This window comes from Homalodisca vitripennis, chromosome 8 (assembly GCF_021130785.1).
Source record: "Homalodisca vitripennis isolate AUS2020 chromosome 8, UT_GWSS_2.1, whole genome shotgun sequence".
NCBI classification, from domain to species: Eukaryota; Metazoa; Arthropoda; class Insecta; order Hemiptera; family Cicadellidae; genus Homalodisca; species Homalodisca vitripennis.
In genome coordinates, this window is record NC_060214.1 from 107806051 (window position 1) to 107822991 (window position 16941).

Consider the following 16941-nt stretch of genomic DNA (forward strand, 5'->3'; position numbering starts at 1 on the left):
TGCGTAACTGCAATTTTTAAACAGTTACATTTGATTAAGTTCATACTTACAGGAAAGAACTGAATTTCAAATCGTGGCATCATCTTTGGAATCATAATGAAGAGTTTGTAATTTGCCTGTCCGTAATTGGAATAAAATATATTACCTTCATGTTCCAAAATCATCGGAAATAATGTTGATCTACAATGAAGATATCGTACACTGGTTATACTTACGTTATTTAATGGGTCATACTTACGTTATTTATTATAGCCCTAACAGGAGATGGTGGGAGACCGACGGCCGAGTCAACAGACATCACCTGTAACAGCAACATCTCAGCAGAACTCTGTTAGTTGTAAAGTCCGTACATAATGAAATGGAAGCATCCGATAAATATATCTTTTAGAAAATGGGTGCTTTGGTATTATCCGGAAGCCTCTATATTTTGAAGTTTTTCTTATTGAGGACCTAAAAAATTCTACATTATCAGAAAGAACAGACTTTATTCAATTTACTGTAAAAATTATATGTCATTATGGCAATCGGTTCTTGTTTTCTACCTCCCAAAAGGAAGCGATGTCGGCAGGAAGAAGACTACTCTGTACCTGTCTACTACTGATTATGCCATATAAGTAGGTTTACATTAGGTTACCATAAATATGTTACTAGTAGTACCAAAGTTGAAAATAACCTTTATGAGCTCACATGATCTATAGGGATGTTTTTATTCTTTCGCCAGAAATGCGGATTAGCGCAGAATGCGTCACTGAAGCCCGCACTGATGGTTGAGCATTTCCGATCGGTACTTAGTTTGATTAATATCACATTGTAATGTTAAAATAAAAATTTAAATAATTTGACTTATTAAATTGTTTTTAAATACTGAAATAAAAAATTGATTATAAATGGGTCTTTTTTACTACTACTGCTTACATTGTTGGTGTGATAAACTGTATTAGGTCATTACTATTTGCATAATTGTTGGATATATTTTAAGTTGATAAAACTGATAGAAACCAAAAGAATACCACTACCCTTCTGAACCTTGTGTTGGGAACTTCTCTTTTCACACCTAAACTGAGGAAACCAAACCTATCCTGAGGATTATCAGTGTTTTTACACATGTGACTCTTTCCAGCACATTATTTTAGCCTGTCTTGTTTGTTCTCCATCAATTTTCTCAAAAGGTCAAAAGTTTCTAGCTCTTCTATAAGCAGTAACAAATTAAAAATATAGAGCTGAGGACAGATCCTTTGGACACTCCATAATTTATTCTGAATTAATTTGCCAGTTAATTTTTGATTTAAATTTGCTGTTTTGACACAAGATTTGATCAATTTCCAAGATCAATACATAAAGGTTTAAACATTTCAAAAACAATTTCATAAAATAAATAAAGATAGTTGAAAAATAATTATACTCAAACTTTACATACATTGAGTCTTTTTTTGATTTGGCTAGACAAGAGATAATATAACAAGTGTAATGTTAATACTGTGTACTGTAAAGCATAAAACTATAAGTATTAGAACAAACAAAAAATTTTCAATGTATAGAATTTACATATCTGTATTAAGAGCTGGCTGTAGTGAAACGGCCTAGAATTTTTACCCCGTCAGAACAATGGTAAAACTGAAACCCCTTTACACACTCATTTCTGGCAGTTTATCATGGAAGTTGTCTCATTTTAAAGATGTGGGTAATATGTATCCAAACGCATTTTTACTTTTAAAAAATTCAGAAAATTTTAATTTTTCTGCATGAACATTAAAAAAATATATGAAAAACTAAAAGTGTTTGGTAGTGTAATACTATAACATTAAATGTACATCTTCCACATCTTTACAATCCCCAAAAAAGAACCTAAAAGTGTTTGAGGTTTACCGCTGTTTTTGAGGACGTAAAATCAAGGTGGCCCCTAGTTCAGATGGTTCTTAATAAATTTACAAAAGCAAGTCAAGTTGTGATCGGAACAGACTTTTAACTCAATTACTAAAAGCAAGGTACTTATAATTCCTTGGAATCTATTCAGCCACTGATGGTGATGCTAAATTTGAGATCAGTAAGGTTTTATCACAATGCAAAGTTCAGTCTTGCAAGAAGCAAAGCTAGTATCATGTTGTAAGCACTGACTACCATGCAGCGGTTGGCATTACCTGTTCAGGTCTAACCGAGGCCAGGCACCTTACTGGCCACCCAACCTCCCACCACGAGGATCAGGATAGTTACGCAGATTATGATCATGATCTTTTTCTGCGCATTGGACAAACAAAATTACATTTAGTCACTTTTTTATTAACAAATGTAAACATCGCACGTAGAGAGCCATTGACTTAAAAATGCTGACTGCTACCTGTTATGTGGCAACATTACCAAAAGAACATTTCAGCAAACTACTTCCAACTTTTATCAAACAAAGGGAGCTGGAATTTTCAAAACCAACGCTACCTTTGGAAGAATTTCTTCAGGTACAAAATTATGAGATTTTCATGATAAAAAGAAAAAGGCTAATTGGAAAAAAGATGAATTTGTGAGTTAAGTGCAGAGTTATATTCCACGCTCTCTATTAATGATTTATCAATAGCCATCAAATGTTTCTTGTATTCCAAATTGTAAGAACACTAATACGGAATGTTTTATTCAGATCAAAGTTTATTTGATCTAGAACAGCAGTTGTACACCATACTATGCTTCACTACAGTAGGATAGATTGAGGAAAATCCCATGGACGAAATTGATCTTGGACAGAGAGACAAAGATAAATTTTGCCATCCCTCTGAGCAGTAGTAGGCTTACTAACTGCCACCAAACAAAATTCAATCTTTTTACATGACTATTGGGTGAAGTGAATAAAAAGAAGTAAATAGTAGGAGGAAGTACTATGAGTAATAGAATTTTATTGAAAAAGAGTGAATAAATAACTTCTACCACTACGCAGTTACTACTAAACGCTGTCCGGAATAGATGGTTGTTATTACTTCTCTACCATCTCTTACATCATTGTAATTACTCTACTTTTATGAACTTTTAGTTGCACAAAATGATAAGTGTTTGTGTGCGCAAGAAACACCTATTGTCTATATGCCTGACAAGACCCACAGTTTAAATCACCGCTTGACAATGTTGTCCAGTGATCAAGTCTAGAGGTCTTGATAGTACTGTGAAAAGAGCTCAGTGAACAGAATACACCAATTATTCGTCTTTTCATGGAAAACCCTCTAAAATGTCCAAAATTCAATTTTACAAGGCATTAAGTGATCGACTGAAACTTAAAATCATGGATTAGCCACAAGACGTAAAAGATTTTTTCATTTTATTTCTTAGGTATAGAAGTTCCTCCTAGTTCTGATCACTTTCTGACAGAAACTTTAGCAGTAGAAAATCAACACTTTCCTACTCAAACGTTGTTTATCAGTGACATGGCAAGGCTCATGATAAAATTTACATTCACTAAAGTGCAAGCGCATCACCATGATACCAACTGAACTGAAATAAAGTCTGATACACTTAGTAGTTACTACAGGGTCGAGAAAATGTAAAGCAAGTACTATCCTTTGGTAGAGCTAATTTTTACTTCCTTGAGAGAAAGTAATTGCTTCAAAATCAATAAAAAAGTAAGTACAACTTTTTACTCATTTCACCCAATATATTAGATGTTCTAATGGCAAACAGATACAGTTGGAGGAATTTAGCTGTGCTCGTAGGGTCCTAATACTACCCTTTCAACAAATAAACGCTATCTGTGTGGCGGGTTGCGTTTACGTGCTAGCCGCTGAGATGAAGGCGCAACAATCTCTTTAACGACTTTAAACTCACGATTTCGATTTGCAGATTAGTATTGACAAATATGTTATTTTTAAAAACACGTTAAACAACACTCTAACAACTGAAAAACAAGGATAAGTCCTATTATTGCTATTATTTGGTATTCTCTTAATATTTAATTCCACAAAAAATCAGTACTGTCACAAAACAGACTGATTGTAGTGAGTGTGATGAGTAATTTGGCTCAATACGATTCCTGAAAGGAGGGTTTTACCCATGAGTCACGGGAAAATGTTTTCGGGACGCAGCGCATAATGCTACCCCACCCGCCTATCACCACACACTCAAGGTCACGCGCACAGCTTAAGTCCTCGAACTGTAAAAGTCATGGAAAATGTTCCTCAATAAATAATTAATAGAACTAGGATTTTTAAATTTTACAAACAAATTATTTCTGTGTAGAACAAAGTATTTTTAATGTATTAAATTGTATTATTTTTTCTTACATACTTGTATACACTTCTTGTTGACATAGGAAATTTTCCAATTAGCCTATATGCACAGAGAGAAATTAGAACCATTTAGAACTTTAAGGAATCTCCATGAAAAGGAATTTAACAGAACATTATGTAAAATTGACTTTAATATATGAGACTTCAAAGTAGCCTGAATAAAGAATATAGACACTGTTTTAATTCTTTAGAATAAGCAAACAGTGACCTGTTAATAAAGTTACAACTGCTGAGTTGTAAATATGAATTTTTAAAAAGTGGGTCTTGAAAATCAATTTACAGCCTAAGTACAGAAGTGGTTTTATTCTATAAAGAGTATTTTTATGATGTATACGAGTTGCTGAAGAAATATTTTTTAGTAGAAGTTTGTACCTAATCCAAAATTTTGACCATTTATTCTTCATGAAAGAATTAAAATTTAGTGATAAAGAAGAATAGAATAAACCGTAAAAGAGTGATGATTTGAAAATTGCAGAGCTTTCAATAAAAATCTCCAGGGAACAAATAATTTTAAAAGGAATAACTTTATCGAACAGTGTAAATTTCAATGGCTCCCCATGTATTATGTTTATGACATCACAATAAAAATTTACAATTCCTGTGTTTCTCAAGTTATTAGTTAAAAGAATCTGTTCAACAATCCTGGTGGTGGTGGAGTTGTGGATATTGGACAATCTAAAATTCCAGGTAGCGTTTCCAATTTCACTGTAGTGACAAATTAAATGTGGCTAGAAAAAGAACAGATTGAGGCTGATAAAATTTGAATATGTTACTATGTACAATTTTTACACTATAACCTTCAAAATCCCCTCGTTCCCACATTAGTCATGGAAATTTCCACAGTAAAATACAGCTCTGGAAGACATCAAAATTAAGACCAATCATAACCTCCTAGCATTTTACTGCCACTTCAAACTCAAAAACTGGTTTCTGACACAGCTGTTTGCACTTGATTTAACAAATAAATTCACAAAGATTTATATTAGATTTGAAGAGAGGGTGGTCTTGTACAGAGTTGTCGTCCTTCGCCAAAAATGTATTGAGGAAAAGGCATTGTGAATTAGGCTACTACCCGTGAATGATTTTCACTAACTGTACTATTGTTCTGTATGGACTGTAACAAAGTCGATTTCCCAAAAATCAGTTTTTCCAATGTGGGTGTTTTCTTTGAAATTCACTTTATCAGATGACTGGTAATCACTTCTATACATAATCAATGCCTTTAAGGAAATTTTTAAACACCTAAGACACTCAGTAATCCGTACACATGATAAACAATCATCATTATTCAATTGGAAAGGACCTCAGAAAAGGTGCTCATATGTTTGATTAGAAAGAAGTGTGGGGAAACTCCCACATTATATAATGATATGTTTATTTCCTCAATAATAATTAACAGGGAAGACTGACAAAGAGATGGTTCTGCACCAGAGATGGTAAAGGCATCACCAGAACAAAGAAGAAGAAGAAAAGCACCTGATTGGTTTTAAGGTGGATAATTACCGTCCCAATTTCTTCTATTTTTTGTTTGTTTCTGAAAATGTTGAGATTTGTCTTCTTCTAAGGAGCAGCCTATTGCCAAGCATTGAAACCTACTAAACACCCTGGAAGTGTACAATAAAGCCTAACAGCTAAAATAAAAGTGGTTTACATCCCGGTATTGAGGGAGTGTCTTTCCTGGCAGTAATACTGTATCGTCAGCTTAAATGAGTCATTTATTGTAGTCTTTTGCATATAGTTGGGAAAGTCATTCTTGAATAATATAAAAAACACAGCACCCAGCATCGATCCCTAAGGAACTCCTTGAGAGATCAATTTTGGAGTTGATTTAATTGTTCTATTCTATCCTTGCTTGTGAGGTGCCTTCTATACCAATTGTCGTTAATTTCTCAAAGAGTTGTTCCTGAGAAATTTAACCGATTATCAATGTGGCTGTACAAGTATTACTTTCTTCAAGTTTAACTATCACTGAACACTGAAGTTATTGTTGATTTCCTGTTAAGAAGCTATACTGGTGAGGTGTCAGTAGTTGGTGGGTTGAGAGATGTTCAAGAACTCTGTTATTCAATTTTTTCTATTACTTTAGAAAAGGTCGGAATATTGATATTGGTGTATAGTTTAGGGCTAGTGTTGTACAACCTTGCTTAAATTTAGGATATAGAGTATACACTAACTGGCTTCAAAGCCGATTGAAAGATTCCAGAGTGGAGATTTGCTTGTGATATCAACTGGGGTTGGTATTAGTTCATCCTCACATAATTTCAGTCAGCACCATTGGTGTAAGGGTACTGTTTTCTTATAAAAACTAGATATTGTATTTCACCATGTACGGTCCGCATTGCTGATATTTGTAGTCAATAAAGTTTTTCACTTGGAATTGTAAACATTTTTTCAAATGTTTAATATAGGTCTGTGTGGCCCTAATTTTGCCTCGATAAAGTAGCATTTTCTCTTCTACTCTATTTTGTCAAGCAACCTATTGCAACAACTAAACTACAATTGTATTAGTAAGACAGTTTTACAAAACTAGTCTGCATCACCGTCTAGCTTTCAGTCCAAAAACGATGGAATGAGACAGTCTTGACTTTATTTGTGAATGGAATAACTGTTGGGTTGTTCGTTGTGTGAATCTACATGTGCAACACTACAACAGTGATAACCTACCTTGTGTTACGAATTTTGTCTTCTCTCACTCAACCTACGGCAGCTATTGATAGTGGCAAAATATCAGTGTCGACTATTTACATTTTGTGCAACTTTTCCCTTGCTCTGTAGGGCAAATTAACGTGCCTTTCTCACAATTTCTCTTAACCTTTATTTATTATCAATAACTGTGGAATAAAATTGTATTATTTTGTCTAAATCATTCTATAAAAAAGTTATCCTTTCATATAATACAAACACATTTTATTAGGTGAAAGCAAATGCGTAACTCAATTAAATCATTTGGAATACTGTTATACAAAAATCGTAATGGTATTCCTCAATTTGCGTGTTTATCAATCACGTAAAAACTACTGGACTGATTGTACTGAAATTCATACAACCAGGGACAAACTTGGGGTCCCTGGTTAACATTTAGGCCCATTTATATTTCAAAAATCCCTCTGGACTATGCCGAGGCCAGCATAAACTCCGGGCCGGCAGGCTGTTCCCTCACCACTACTATTACGTCATGAACGGTGGCTGAATTGTCGCACAGGCATCTGCACCACGACATTCACAAACTTATTCACAAATCACAACACAATGTGGTGATGGCTTTGGTAGAATAGTACGATGTTTCATTAGTGACTGAATAAGTAAACTAATGGTTATTATTTCTCTAACATGAAAGTAACTAATTTATTTTACAGTGATTTACAGGTAAATAAATACGAGTATTCCACTAAATATAGCTGTGAAAGTGTTGTGCTTCAGACTGCAATTCAAATTATAACGGAGCAGAACTAAAGTTATGTAATGTAATTCACAGTTGGTATTAAAGTTTCCGCTAAATAATGGTTTAATGCAAATATGAATTAGATCTATTCATCAAGATAATTTTGAACCTGGAAAAATTATGTACTTTGTGATCATTTTCTTCATTACGATATAGGTAAAAACTGTGGTTATCTTCCTATATAGGTAGAAAGATAACTGTGTAAAAAATAGATGGAATAGTTATTAACTGTAAAAGGGCATTTCCAAAATTGATGAGATGGATCTTTTCCTACAATAGATAAAAACCAACCCAGTTACATGTTACAGACTTGGAAGCAAAAAAATAGAAAATGTCTGAAAATAGACAATCTGAAATTTTCTTCATTAATAAACGAATATGAAGGGGGCAAACAGAAACAGAATAGATAGTTGTAATTTTAGTAAACAAGTTTTATAATAACAGGCTTGGTTTTATTCCATTAAAAAATTAAAATTGTATAGCCTTATGTAAAATCAACAAACTTATAAAGTAAGTTTGTCAGTTTGCGTTAATACACTTTTACAAGTTAATATTAGTTTAAAGGATTGTGCCATTACAAATAATGTGTTTAGCTTGATAAGCAATAAAAGCCAATTCCTCATGGATAGCATTAATTGAAACATTAAGAGTATTCCTCAAGTTTGTAAATTTGCCGCTACAACACTCAGAAAGCTATTAATTTCAATATAAATCTTATTTTAAAACAGCGCAATCACTATTGAAAACCTGTCAAAGTATGATAACTTAACAACAACATTCTTTCAACTAAAATTCAAAATTGCAAAATGATTACATTGAATCAAAGTTTGGGCAGTACCGCCAAATGAGTAGTGGAAATTATCTCATTAGAATAACAGAGATTTTGGAATATGAAAATAAACTTAAAGTCTATAAAGACTTTAAATATATTTAAAGTCTTCAAACTTTAGGTTGTTTTTTAGGTTAAATCAAAATCCTCAAAAGTGTGAGAGCTTCCTGTTAAAGATTTTAGTTAAGAAAAAACCGATTGTGAAGTATCCCAAAATGAATGTGATGATTTTGTATTTGACAATACACATAATGTGCTAGATGAAGTGAAGAATTGACATGTCGGAAAATGAACAGATGAGCTTGATATAGTATATGTGTATGTGTGTGTGTGTTTTTTGTGTTAACACACAAGTGTTCAGCTTGCAGAGAAATTATTATTTATGATGACAAATTAGTTATTGAATAAAGGATGCAGGATGCAAGGATTATCTATAAGTTGCGGTAGTTTGAAGAAACCTAAACCTAAAATAGTGTGTATCTTTATGGAAATTTTTTTAAATTGTTTAAGTATAGTATAGAAGTACAAAAAGAAGTTCCTAACAAAAAGTCTGAAAGCAAATTATTGTACATGCATAAATTAAAAATGATTCAAGAATGCTGCAATTCATATTTAACTACATGTTTTCAGTTTGAAATATCTCATTTGATTTCAATAAAAAAATTTGCCTAGTTTTGCAACGTACAGCTAAAAAAAATATTCAAAGAATATTAAAAACATATATGATTTAAAAAATACTAGATAAAAATCTGTCAGCAAAATAACATGTGGAGAGAAAGTTAAACAAGCTCTGTTGTGATAGTTAATTCATAATTTTTTATTTAGTTCCTCAATCCTAGTTATACATAATTGGTATCATTTTGTTCCCTTGTTAATGCAGATCAAAATGATATATAGTTTGTATATAATTTGAGCAATAGCTATTGGGACTAGGCCAGTAAGTGTGAATGAGCGTGTGTCTTCGCAATGCTTTACAAACTGGCACAGTTCAGTTTCTCAGCCACCGTTCATGACGTCATAACGGAGCACGCCGGCCGGGAGTTTACCCTGGCTGTGAAAATTCAGCACAATCGGTCCAAGTAGTTGTTACATGTTGCGTAACACACACAAACAGACACCATTAATTTTTATATAATAGTATAGATTACATGAGAATTATTGGAGGTTTTGTGTATAAAGTTAAAATCCTCTCAAACAAATTAACGGCAGTCTAAAATAGACTGTTTTTAACCATCAACCGACTAAAAATTCCAGAGTTTTGAAGTTATTAACTAAAACAGTGTACACTTATTGAAATTCTATTTGCAATGTAAATTATCAGTGTTTGGCCACCTCATCATAACTTGGATACCTCAAGATTTTTGCCGCACGATCCAAACACGTTATTTTTGTGCAATGTTAAGTCAAACGATAGTGTTTTCGCATTTATTTCAGCATGCGGACATAGTAACAGATTTATTGGGAGGGTTATGTGCACTCACAGCACTCGTGACGAATACACTCACAACAACACACAGTTACAATACAACATTCCAACATGGGAGGGGTGGTTGCATCTGGAGTCTTAATCTTGCAAAGTGACGATAACACCAAGAGGAAGGAAAGTGCCGCATCCACAAGTACAAACACAAAGTCCTTAAATTAATCCACAACATGGAAGTTTTCTGTGTGACGTGAATCTGAGAGAGATAGAGAGAACGATTACAGGCTGGATGTGAATGTTCAACATGGTGGTAGAAGAGAGAGAGAGAGAGAGAGAGAGAGAGAGAGAGAGAGAGACATGTGACGTGCGAAACACAATTGAAGGGGGGGGGTGAATCAGGCTACCAAACGTCACACCTACGGCCGGATACTCACGTTTAGCCGAGACCTGGCACGTAACTGGCCACCCAGCCACCAACGATCACCACCAGAATTGTTACACAGATCATAATCATGATCTTTTTCTGTTGATCGGACAAACACAAGTACACATTTAGAGATAGCATGCTCTTTTAACGTGGCAATATAATTATTTTACAAACTATCACAATACACAACCAGTTAGCATTGTATCAAGAACATTTATAATATATTAAACTAAATATTAGGAACTGTTATGTTCACTTAATTTAAAAAGAGTTACCATTTAGGGTTTACTATTTTTTTTTTTATACAGCCAATTTTTCTACTCTCTTTTTGATTGTTGGCTACCCTTCAATGGTTTAAGGCTGTACTATATTTTCTACCCCAGTTAAACAGTCTTCCTTACTGGATTATCTAATCTCAAATTTACCTTTTTCAATGATCTTAATCTCATTTACTCGTACAACTTCTGAAAATAATTGCTAGCATTTATGTTTTCTTAAGAGGGTATATATGTAATGTTGCCACTAAGCAATTAAAAAATATCTACAACTATAAATATAAACAAAGCAATATTTATAATAGTAATTTACCTCAAAAATGTTATGATTAAATTATATATAACATAGTCTTTCAATAACTCAATTATTACATGTTATAAAGCACTTAGTTTACATTGGTTCAATATTAAATGAAATAACAGATAATCAATGCTTTCAATGTATAAAATAAAACTAATATAAAATAAAAGTTTGAAAAGTGGGAAGAATAAAATTAAGAAGGGGAAAGGCATTTAAAAAAGGAAGTAACTGTACTGGAAGAAAACCTTAAGTGTATGTGTGACTAATGCAACTGCAATATTGAAAATTATTCAAGTACTAAAATTAAAAGTACCAATACTGAAATGACAACATGGGTGTGTGTTTTATTCCTTAAGTCCTTAATTCGGAATGCCGCTGCAGTTAACAATACAAGCGTTACTGAAATTACTTGATTCAATGGTCGGTAAGAATCCTGGTATATATACTTAGAATAATATACTTCCTGCAAATTAAGATTATTTCTATATTTCTAACGAACAATAAAAGAAAATTTTGTTCTCACAATTAAAAACGCAATGTAATATCCAAATATACATGGAAGATTAATTAAGCCATTTGCTTTCATATAATAGTTTGCTAAGAAAAAAATCAGCGCAGTTACAACACCAACGGTATACATTGACAACCAGAAAAATGAGAATTGTTCAATTTGCTTAGTAAGAGAAAGCTAACACAAAACAAGCTTAAGTCAAGAGCAAATAGCCACAAAAGTTAGAACTTGAATAAAAGCTTAAAATTACAAATAAAGCACAGTACTTCATATGAGAAAGTGCAATAAATAACTTACCTCTTCAAACGTGACCATGCTAATATTCAGATGGGGTGACTGTTACAAAATGAGAACAAGAAGGACCAGAAGAAATATCAGAACTCAACATTTGCAGTAGATTAATTTGACCAGAAATGTTTTCTTAAATACGTTCTTACGCAATATTAAATTAATTTTTAAATTAAAAAAAAAAACAAAAGTATTGTTTAGGAAGGTACATAAAAACAGTTTAAAATTATTAAAACATTAAAATTTACACCTATTTTAAAATTATTAATATTGGTGTATAAAACTAAAACTGTGGTCCTAGACCAATGAAAACATTGCACATGCAGTAGCGCTTAGAGTGTTACGAAGTGTGACCAGAAGGTAATGCTATGAAAAATTATATACCTTGTTTAATTACTGCGTTAGAGCTCATTCTAAACTATATTTTAATAGATTTCGGCTAAATGTGGTGGAAGACCTCCTTAAGAAAATTTCCGTCAAGAGAACATCCTACAAGTAAGACAGCTATGGGTCCAAAGTGATTTTTTGCACAGTCGTACTTTCAAAGCACTAACCACCAAACTCAGGTTTAAGGTGGAGGAGCAATGGGTACTCAAGACAGTCCCATGCTTTACAGCTTTACAGAGTGTGGTGAAACTGGCTCCAAATGGACAACTGTATTAGTCCTTGAAGTGAATTTTCATAGAGCGACAGAATGTATTGCTCCGTAACAGTTGCATTTCATTATTTTTATATTTAATAACACATTTTTACACAACGTCATCTCCAATTACTTGCTATCTTCAACTGATTATTACCAATAAACATGAAATGTATTGTTAAAAATACTTTTTAAAACATAGAGACGAAATCATAAATTTGACCAGCATTACATTAAAAATTTTATAACAAAACAAACCTTTCTTGTTTAAACATTGTAAACAAACACAGAAAACTGTGAATAGACAAAGTTCAGTGAAACTAGGCGGAGTGTTAACATTAATGCTGCACTGATAAAAAAAAAGAAAAAAGGACTAACTCTATTAAGTAACATGACATTTTGTTTAATACAAAATGTAATCTTGAAAACAAAAAATACAAAAAAGTACTTAAGCATTTGATAGGGAGGGATCAAGGTTCAAAAACATTTGTTAATTTTTAAGTGTCTGTAAAATAGAGAAAATAGTGAATAACTATACTCTGTCAAGTGAGCCGTGGCCCTGGAAGCATTACCGATCTTTATACCTAAACACGTACTTCCAGTGCTGACCGAAGCAACTCTTACTACTTTAAACATTTTTTTAATAACATGACAGTTTTATAAAATATTTTCTTCATGAAAAGTAAAGAAAAAGAGCTGATATACAACATAAATGTAATATTATAAAAAAGTCGAAGATATCATACCTAAGGTAGGAAGAGTTGATTCAATGTAAATATTGAACTTAGCTCTATTTTAACTTCCTCTTAGTGCAGCATCTGAAATTGATTCCAGTTGTCAAGGCTGTGACAGTGACTGGGTGGTAAAATGGAGCCAAACTCAACGTTCACATAGTAGATGGTTTTACCATTTGTACGTTTAAAAATGTTGTAAATGCAAGTGATTTAAATATATTTTCAGGATATATATCCTGTCACAACAAATAGCTGATTAGCGCTTTAAGGGTTTTGTTTCCATAATTTATGAGAAATTTTCATTTGAACCTTTGTATCCTATATGTGATTTGTACACATTCCCAGTATATATAATATATATACTCAAAGTATTTTGTTTTTACAGCTTATGAGGTATTGTCAGTCAACCTTGTGTATGCTCTATTCGAACTCTCAATATACATTTCCGGTCACAAAAAATAGTTGTTCAGCGCTTTAAGGGTTTTGTTTTCACAGCTTATAAGGTATTGTCAGTCAACCCTGTGTATGCTCAATTCGAACTGTATACTCTCAGGATACATTTCCCGTCACAAAAAATAGTTGTTTAGCGCTTTAAGGGTTTTGTTTTCACAGCTTATAAGGTATTGTCAGTCAACCTTCTGTATGCTCAATTCGAACTGTATATACTGTACATATACCTTTGTACATATCAATGTCAGCTTTACTATTTAAAAAAATATATTTTCTCATTTGTATTTATTTTTATACGTAGATTATGTATTTAAAAATTGACTGAATAAAATAAGGATGAACAAAACTGGTTATTGCACATCGAGAACTCAATCAATGATTGAAAGGCCACCTAATCATTACTGCAGTCAATGTGTGTCAAGCACTTGGATGTATGAGAGTCTACAATCCTTCAGGGACAGATCATAGAGTATAACCAATGGCTGTCTGGACACAGGGTAGAAAAATATTACAAAAATTCAAACAAATTTTGAAAACGCTTTTTCAATGCTAATGAGTCATCTAGGAACCGATTTCAATATGCACTAACAGAAACTGCAACAACACAATAAATATACAACTTGAAAATCAACGATTGATTACTATAATAAATTAACACCTTCCCCATTATTTAGTCATTTCTATATTTAGTTTAGCGTATGCAACGAGAGCTGTAGGTATATTAATAAAGTACAAGTAAATAAAAAAATAATCGTGATATTAATAATTTAAATATATACATAGAAATAACAAAGTTCATAAATAATTATAACAAATGAAACATAAATAAAGTATTGGTTACTTAATATAAATTTAAAAGTAAATTTTAAACAATCTCTAAAAGCACTTAGGACATCAATGAACATTAGCAACAAATTGTACAGAGAGGTACATAACTACAGATATGATAACTACAGAAACCTTCAATAAAGGATCACAGCATCAAAAGTAAAACAATGTAGAACCTCAATAGAATATTCTAGGACAAAACAACAATAAACTTTTTTAGTTTTAACTTTTTAATTTTAAACTAGAACACTAGAAACCCTTAGACAACTGACTGTAACTGAGAATGTAACATGTAACACATTTAAGTCAACAACAGGTGTAAGTATTTCAGATTACATAATTGCATTTTTTTAATAAAAATAACAGCAAAAAAATGTTAAATTTGTAATCAAATTTCCAGCTTTGACTGTTGCTGGGAAAACAAAATAGTAACACTTTTATGCTACAAGTTTATATATCTATTAGTCTCATAATTTATTTTCAATTAAAACATTATCTAAAGATGTTCCTGAACAATAAATAAATCACAAACAAATATGTAACAAGCTAGTAATACATTATCAATAATTTTACCATGGATGGAATCGATTTTCATCACTCTTAGTGATGAAGACAGTCACAGTGAAAATATTGTTCAGAAAAAGGAACAAAAATTTTAAAATTAACTGTGTTAATATAATCGAGTGGAGAGTTCACAATTTACACTGAGTAATTCGTTCAAATTTACAAGAATTTTAATCAATAGAGAAGGAATAGTTGAAACAATAAATAACAATGTTCAACTGAAATGTAAAAAAAGAACATTTAGTGTGGTGTTAGATGAAAAATATTTGATTTTACATGGTGACTATTAATAACCTAGAGTTTTCCATCAGGAATCTTTAAATGAATTCAGACCCAAGATTTGTCTTTCTAGTAATTCCCTGTGAAATTTAATTCCTAATCTTGCTGTGTTTTCTTTTATAACTTTAAATCATAAAACCATGTTAACACATTCACTGCGGGTGACGAGCATGCTTGACATGCGAAAATGGCGTGCCGGGCGGTGGACGAGCGAGCTCAGCATACAGCAGGTGCTTTCATATTGCCTCAGTGTGAGCTGAGCAGTTGCCCGGGAAGGCTGTAACACTCATAGCGAGGTGTGCCTATTTCGGTGAGTCAGTTGGTGCGATTCGTCGCCGGTTCGCCATTTTCGTTTGTTGTGTATGCTTTGCGATATTGTGTGAGTGGATTATAGTGTCTGTTGACTGTGTAAGTGTATGTACTCATAATGGAGGAAGACGATAATTTTTCATCTGATGAAGACAATGAGTCGAGTTTGAACAGTTCTAGGGACGGTGAAGGCGGCGTCCCCCACCCCCAGTGGGCCACCCCACCCCAATACGTGTAATTGATGTACTATCTATGTGTCATTCATGTACTATATACATGTAATTCGCGAGTGTTTGTGCCGAAACCTAGTGCGCTGCGAGCACATACAACACGGTGATCGGCACCCGGTGCGGATGACGAGCAGACTCGGCACGGACATGACGTCACCCGTTCCGGCTAACAAAGCTTCCGGGATACCTTGGACAACCCTTTCGGCTATCCTGACTCCGTTTTGGGTAAGTAAAAAACAAAAAACATTCCCGCATTTTCTGTCGCCGGTAATTTTGTCATCCGCAGTGAATGTGTTGAATTTACTAATCAAAGTTAGAAATGGATTTACACTGATTTCCTTTTATTGGCTGCAAAATTTATTGTTTGGTTTTAGTTAGTAAAAATTACAATTTTGAATTGTTCACAAAAAACAAATAACATAAAGCACCATTGCAATAATCAGCACTCTTTTAAGTATGAGGACAAGTCAGATATGAACCAGATTTGCCTTGGTTGATGTATTGGATGAAGCAGACAACCACTGGAGTATTGATAGAGGATATTCAAAATATATTTTTTAATGTTTTACTTTCATACACCAACATAGATCACACAAAATCTTTCTTTACACTTCATACCTAAAGTAAAACGGGTATTTTTCTTAAAGGGGTGTTCTTTCTACACCAATGGCATTTCATTCAATTGAGTGTACGAATGTTTATATGGGAAAACGGTCCAAACCCAATTACAAATATTTATTGACCTTCCTATGAATCGAACGTGTGACCTCTTGGTTGGAGAGCCACAGCCTTACCCCTACGCTACGGTGAAGGTTAGGTATTGAATTACTTCTGTCTAAAAGACACCTAGTTCAGCCATGTTATTGTAGGACGATGTAAGCAGAGGTTACACCTGGAATTCTCCAACATACTGCTGCCATATTTTTAAACTTCAAGAATTGCACAAAGAAACTTTTTGACATTCATTATATTATATATTTCCTTCTACTCATCAAAGTGTCAGACTTGGTTAACACGTTGACGATGCTGTGTACCCCGTCAGGTACACACGATCTTTCACAGTAGATTAGACCTATCGAATTGCCCATGAACCCCAGAATCTCAACATTTGCGGTTAGTGATGTGCCGCTGCTACTGGACATCCATAAGGTT

General features: G+C 33.1%; 1 protein-coding gene across 1 annotated transcript in view; it reads right to left on the reverse strand.

The window, feature by feature from the left end:
* Window positions 1–16941, reverse strand: part of LOC124367859 (syntaxin-1A) — a 96981-nt gene that overhangs the window by 1430 nt on the left and 78610 nt on the right. Inside the window, exons 10-11 of the mRNA XM_046825023.1 lie at window positions 10388–10476; window positions 239–301 (exon numbers count right to left, since the gene is read on the reverse strand). Coding sequence (XP_046680979.1) covers window positions 10390–10476 — 87 coding nt within the window. The 3' untranslated portion in view covers window positions 239–301; window positions 10388–10389. The remainder of the gene's footprint in view (window positions 1–238; window positions 302–10387; window positions 10477–16941) is intronic.